This window comes from Anomalospiza imberbis, chromosome 8, assembly GCF_031753505.1.
Source record: "Anomalospiza imberbis isolate Cuckoo-Finch-1a 21T00152 chromosome 8, ASM3175350v1, whole genome shotgun sequence".
Classification (NCBI taxonomy): Eukaryota; Metazoa; Chordata; class Aves; order Passeriformes; family Viduidae; genus Anomalospiza; species Anomalospiza imberbis.
The window spans coordinates 25,542,941-25,549,995 of record NC_089688.1 but is presented as its reverse complement, the minus strand read 5'-3'; the positions used below and the strand labels follow the sequence as shown (position 1 = coordinate 25,549,995).

Below are 7,055 nucleotides of genomic sequence, written 5' to 3'. Positions count from 1 at the left end.
TAAACACTGCTTCTCTGTATTGCTCTCTCTTGGGTTAAGCAGCCTAATGACAATAATTATTTCCTATCATATTAATGATCCATTTTGAAGCTCATCTTTCCAAGGGCTCCTACTTCATAAAAATTACGTTTTAATGTTTATTATGCCTGTTACAAGCATCTACTTTAATCCCATCCTTTGAGTAACACTGTGAAAGAGTAAGATTTAAGTGAAAATGAAGGGTCTGATGTGGTTTGTAGACTCTTGGGAATAAAAAGAACCTAAAGAAGTAAATCATATATGCCCTTAGCCTTACAGTGGACACTCCTGCATGTTGATACAGTGTCTACTTTCACATTAGTGCAGCACTAAAAAGACTGTAGAGGCTTCTGGAGAAAAATGATAATCAGCAAAATACTAAAATCTTGGTCAAGATTTACTTAAAATGCTAAACCAAAATTATACTACCACATGGGGACCAAGTTCATCAAACTGTGACCAGACTCAGAGGGCTGAATTTTGACTTTCTTGTAAACAGAAACAAAAGGCTGATTTGTGGAAGGACAAGGAAAATAAACATTTGTGCAGTCCTTAAAGACATTTCACAGAGTTGATACAGCTACAAAAACAAAACACTGCAATTTCTGCAGCTTCACAGGCTCTGACATACACCATACGTTGGCAGGGTGTGACACAGATACCTTCAAATAACTTTGCATTAAGCTTTTTCTATAAGAAAACTTTTGTTTTATTAATAATAATTTCAAAAAAAGGTAATTTCTTTGATCTATTTCCTTGCTCTGTACTTACTCAGCACTAAAACGACCCCAGTCCCTCATGTCACCTGTGATGCAATGTGCTGCAGAGCAGGAGGCAGCCCAGGCTGGGCAAGCACAGACCCCCTGGGCTCGGAACAACTGCCTGGCAGTGCCCTGCCTTTTACCACGGGCCTGTCCTCTTTCCCCTTCAGCACCTGTGACAGAGACAAAAGCTCTTCAACAGCCAGATCAGGTTATTTTCTTGCAGAGCTCTCAGGAGAGGCACAAGCAAGAAGTCCTCTCCAGAAAAAATTCTTGAGAAGCAACGTGCAAAATCAAAGCATCTTCTCTACAAGCAAGAAATGTAAGTGCATAAACAAAAGGCTGCTGTATGAAATCCATCTATTTAAAATACTGTTTATTTGTGATTTAACATTAATTAGCATTACATCTATGAGCAATTTCAGATAACATTTATATATTTTCCACAGGACACAAGAGTTGGCTGGCTCATTCTTTATGCCAAAGCAAGTAAATAGAGGCATTAGCAAAAGGTGCAAATAGTTCACGGTTGCATTTTAAAAAATATTTATGCACATTGCATTCATTTAGATATATTTTTAAAAAAGTTATGAAAAGCGTAGTTCACAGGTTACTGTTTCTACATATGTTGTAATACAACACAAATAATGTAGAACATAAAAAACAAAGTAAGCAACTGAAAGTTTCCACTATGATTAAAAACACTGATTCCAGTATTTAGTGACAGCTAGAAAATTGTTTCCAGGATCCATTCCAACATTGCATTATCACACTTACACGGTCAAAGCTAACCAGCCCCCAAACATGCTATAATCAACATTTTTGCATGCCAAACCACTCTCCAGCCATATTTAACAATTATATATTGTATAATATTTCAACCGGTAATCTGGGAATCACATGGATCTTAAAAGATGTACTTCCTATTGCGATGACTGATTTACAGACATTTGACACAGCGAAGAAACCCCTATGTTAATTTCTAGGTTTAGTTTGTATTTACAATACAGTAAAAGTACTAAAATGACACACAAGTAAAAATGAGTAAGTGGCAGTACCACCCTTACCCATGGCACTAGGCTCTGATTTGCTCTGGGTTCATCCAAAGGACAACACAGATTCACGAGACCCTTTTACAATGTGAATGAAACTGAAGAAAAATCCCAAAGTGTTGCACTCTGCATGAATCCATACAAATTATTTAAAACATCTAATATGGAAATGTCACTCTGCTGATTTAATAAAAATATCCCGCAATCCGTATCATATATTTAAAAAAAATAATCACCGAACTTTTACTTTCTTTGTCTCCTCCTATTTCCCTACTATTTCACTTTCCCTTTTAACATTTTTGTTTCCTTCATTTGGTTATGTTAAGAGATTATTTTTCTTCATTCATTAGCAATACCATGAGAGAGAAAAAGAACAACCCACAAATAATTTTTAAACATGAATCCAGTTCAATTTTTTATGCTTTTATCCTTTGATTTTGAAGACCCTGGATTCCTGAATTATATTTAAGTATACTCTAAACCAAGCATTCTTAAATACAGTCTAACTATTAAATGCTTGGTTCACATGCTCATAATACCTTTATACTGAATGGTATACAAACATTTGAACATATAAAATCTTCTTTTTGTTTTGTCAGTTAAACTAAATTATCAATGTTAAGTGTATAAAATCCCCCTTCTTGAAAAATAAGGGTTTCCCCCGCCCCAACTGATAGAATAAAAAAGAAGTCTTCAAAAATTATATTTCACTAAAATGAAATATTTGGCAAAAAAGTTATTGAATAATGGAATTCTTTAGACATTTTGTATAATTCCAAATAAACTTTCTCTTACACAGTTTTTCCCCTAGTATTATGTGCCAGTGTATATTATTTGTATATGAGCTAATCTTAAAAAAGATGCAAAGGTGTGCTGTTAATATGTACCCACCCAAATAGGGGTACAGAAACATAAAATATATGGTCAAAAACCACAATAAAAAAATGTATGATCTGGTTCCCAAATGAGACAGCAGTTTTAAAAAGTCATATGGTCACTCAACAGTAACTTTATTAAAGACTTTAACTGTACTGAAAATTTTCAGGTCTGCAAAATACTCCAAGCAGAACTTGCTGCTGCATACTGTGATGGTGTTTGACCTTGCTATGATGGTAATTGAGCACCTGCCAGTGTAGTTCTACATGAAACTAATCAATGTTTCCAACCCTCATAGCAGTTTTGGACACAGCTAAGTGAGAGATGAATTAATTTGCAATTAACATGAAAGATTTTTTGTTTGTTTGTTTGTCTCTTTGTTTGGTTTCTTTAAAGCAAAACCTCTTCCAGTTTCTACTTGTTTAGGTTAAAAGTCCAGTTACTGCACACCCCTAACACTACGCTGTTAATGGTCAACTTAAAGGTTTAAAATGTGCAATGTCTCCTCACAACAGAACTGCACTTACGCTTCTACCTTCTCCTTCTTTTTACTCTTTTTCAGGAAGGATGGGGTGCGGAATTTCTTCTTTTTCTTTGAAGGGGATTTGGAAGGTGACCCTTCAGGGGACAGAGCCTCTTCTATCTTTTCAGAGCCTTTAATGGTAATCTCTACGCTCTCCACAGTACTCAACTGACTGACCCTCCTGGTGAGATCCTCTTCCACGTCGTGCGCATCTTCCTTCCCGTTCACCACCACAACTGGCATCTCCACGGATATTAGGTTGGCATTCTGGGTGTAGAAATCCTCGTGGTTTTCTGAAAGAGCACATGATTTTGCAATTATTTATGTACACTTTCATGCAAAAAAACCCAGTATTGAGACAAAGCCTGCGAGTCTGGACTGTGATCCAAAGAATGAAACCCGAAGTGCTTAGATGTGTTTTTTTCCCTTTTATCCACAGTCTTAGTTGCTGTAAGCTGACAACAAAGTCAAAATGTCATTAAGGGAAAATGGGCTGAAAAATTTAACTGTATCTTTGCCAGGTGCATGCACAGCTCAAGCTGTATAGAGTATGTATAAATACAGTCTACACAGCACACACAGCCTCAAGCACAGACAGAATTAAATTTTACTGCAAGAGACTGATTTATGAAAACACAGCCATTCCACAGAGAAGGCATTGGAGAACTTTCATTTTAAAATGCCTACTTAGACTTCTGGAAAAGTCTTAGGCAAAAGAACTATTCTTAACATTTTCAGTAAAATAATATAAACATAATATCTATTTGCTCCACCTGGCTAATATCTAAGTTTCAGCATGCCCTGAGTTGTTTTCTGTTTGTGAGAATGTTGTATTAAAAAAAACCAGGAAAAATAGTTTTCTGGACAGAGTACCACCCAAACTTTGCAAAAGAGGGCTCCTTTTGACTCAGTTGACTTCATGCAAGTGTAAAAGTGCAGCAGAAGAGTCAAGGACTTGGGTTATTGGAGCCCTTGGCATCAAACAGAAATTGCGTGGAATACCTTCTAATCTTTCTGGGACATTTTGCGGGGATTGAGTTTGTGACTGAATTTGTGACACAGATGAACCGTCATCTGAGAATAATTCCTGTTCAGCATCTGCAGGACAAGATGCGAGTTAGTAGCCAAGCAAAAGTGAAAATCAAGCAAGAGTGTCAGTGCTGATGCTACAAGATTTACAGGTCTGCTACAGCTTTGTGTTGCTCATGCTGACAACAGCACTAAGTTACAATACACAGTTGAAACTCTAAAAAATTATGGATTTGTTTTATCTGCTAAAAATTGGTATATATTAGTTCTTTCTTAGTAAGCATTAAAAAAGGTGGCAGGGTTGCATTCCAAGTAGCATGCCCCATTGTTTTATCTTGTCACAGTCTGCTGGTGCAGTAAGCTATTACATTATGTCCTAAATGTGACATATAGCAAAGTTGTTTTATTACACAGAATTAGTGAAGAAGAATTCACAGTAAGCGTTACTGTTAAAAATTAAAATCAACCCTGAATTAGTAAATCTCTATGGAACAGTAGTATTGGAAGAAGGTATGAAAAGTGAAAGTAGCTGAGACTTGCACACTGAGAGAACAGAAGTAAAATTAGAGAAGCCAGGGCCGAACATCTCAGTAAACTTTTGCTCAGCTGGGTACAGACTTGAGATACTTGATTGAACTTTAGTATCAGGTTTGAGGAGGAGTTGGCTTAAGATGACCTTTGTGGATTCTTCCACCTCAAGTTATTCTATGATTATGAAACAAAAATTCATTATGGTTAATTGTGTTTTTGTCAACCCCATTTCTCTGCAAACCTTTCACTGCTTTAATTTCAGCACTAACTAATGTAAAAGAACGAACCACATTTAACAAAAGAATTCTACCACCTCAAGGAATAATTAGTTCTAAGCTAGTTGCCAGCAGTATATGCTAATAATTAACATGTACACATTTTTTACAGCAGATATTTTCAAGCTTATTATTAAAATGCAAACCCCAGCAATTCAAACTACACTGCTGACCTTCCAACCCCTGCTGCTTGCGCTCAATGGTTTTCTTGTACTCTTCCAGTTCCTTTTCGGTGAGGTGGCTGAACGGGTTGGGTGGTGCTGGCGGTGCGTGCTCATCATCAAACTGCACTGGCTGGGAAAGAGAAAGACATAGAATTTAACAGTTAAAAAATAAGAAGAAACAAGCAAAATGTTCAGGTCTTTTTTTTTTGGTCAAAGTTTGATGACAAAGTTTTGGCAGGGAGTACAGAATTAAAACACAGATGTACTAATTGCTGGATAGCTGGAAACTCTTAGAATTCCAATTCAACACAGTATGTTGAATAGCCCTATTAGGGATATCTGTAGTGTTTGGAAGTATATTCTATTCAAGAAAAGATTAATATGGGCAGGAAAGAAACTGGAAACCCTCTCTCGCAGTAAGAAGCCTGTTTCTAATGAAAGCTCTCTTCCACATGGTCACATCCCACCTTTTAAACTGAGCTACTTCTTGGATTCAGTTGTTATCTTTAGCATCACTTCCACAGACTAATGAAGGCTATTTTTGGCCCCATGCATTCCAAAGTTCTTCCTCTCTCACTTCTATGATCCTCGACAAAGATCGTACCTCATTAATATTAATGATGGCAAACTTAATATGCACGTCTCAATTTGAAAGTAACTTTTCAAACCTTTAAAATTAAACATGAATAAGATGGATCACACCTCTAAAACTGGCATGAAAATAATCAGTTCTAACAAAACATTTAGAACGAAAATGGCCCACGCTGACATTTGAAAGACAGGCAGCCAAATAACCTGAACAGCTGTAAATTAGTTAATTAGGTTGTACTCACTGAACTTGGCTTTTTATCCACAACAATCCCTGCAAGCAGCTGAGACTGAGGTCCTGCTGTCTTTAGGTCATATCGGTTTTGCTCCCTTATCTATAGAGTGAAAATAAACCAGGTTAGAAACAGGTATTTTCCTTTAACAAACCCTATGCCCATCAGCTTTGCAAAGCCACTAACACAGGCAGCAGTGAATGGCTGGAGACTCAAGCTGTGTGCTGCTGCACCTAAAGATTAAGAACTCTTCTTCCACCTCTGAATACACAGCACATGTTGTTTGGCTCTTTCAGTACTCACAGATATTTACCCCAGTCCCAGTTCTTGCACTTCACGTCAGCCAACATTTAGAAATAAGCTCCCAGGAATAGCCTCTGAACCTGTCCTCTCCACCTCATAAAGGATGCATGTTCAGCTATTGGAGGAAACTCTGTGGTCACAAAGGTTGGTAAAGTTCTTGCTTCTGTGAATAGTTTATTGTTTTCCCTAAACTAACAGCTTCTAATTGTCAGAGCTCAAGAGATTGACAGATCAGATATAAATACCAACATAGATCATATAAAGAAAATCCTACAGCAGAGAATTAGGAACAAACTCTCTGTGAGCCAGTGACATGCATGAATTTAAAAAATCATTGCCTGGGACATGTATTATTAATCTCTGGATAATTTAGAGGGTGCCTTTCCAGTTCTGAGGAAGGGAGTTGCTCCTGCTAACTCCACTTCAGTCCCCAAGGACACTGATGTAGTGCTTTCCAAGAAATAAAAAAATATGCAACGCAATGAAAAGTGTCCTGAATATCTGTTAATACAGTTATGCCGAGGGTGGAGTATTTGGTCAGTCTGATAATCAGTGTCTTTCGAGCTGGAAGGGAAAAGCAGAGAGATATTTCTGTTTACAGAGAGATCCAACAATAATCTCTCATTTTCTTTTTTTTTTACTGCCATCAGAAATTCCAGCTTAACAAGCACTAGACAAATTAAAACAGAACAGAACGAGATT

At 37.0% G+C, this 7,055-nt stretch overlaps 1 protein-coding gene across 5 annotated transcripts in view; it reads right to left on the bottom strand.

Moving 5' to 3' along the window:
* Positions 1-1,138: 1,138 nt before the first annotated feature.
* The window catches only part of ADD3 (adducin 3), a 103,885-nt gene continuing 97,968 nt past the window's right edge, over positions 1,139-7,055 (bottom strand). For 4 of the 5 annotated variants that reach the window (XM_068198016.1, XM_068198015.1, XM_068198017.1 and 1 more), the window contains 4 exons: positions 6,063-6,152; positions 5,239-5,359; positions 4,233-4,328; positions 1,139-3,523 (listed from right to left, as the gene is read on the bottom strand). In XM_068198016.1, coding sequence (XP_068054117.1) covers positions 3,231-3,523; positions 4,233-4,328; positions 5,239-5,359; positions 6,063-6,152 — 600 coding nt within the window. In that variant the 3' untranslated portion in view covers positions 1,139-3,230. The remainder of the gene's footprint in view (positions 3,524-4,232; positions 4,329-5,238; positions 5,360-6,062; positions 6,153-7,055) is intronic. The other variant, XM_068198018.1, reaches the window with a different exon arrangement.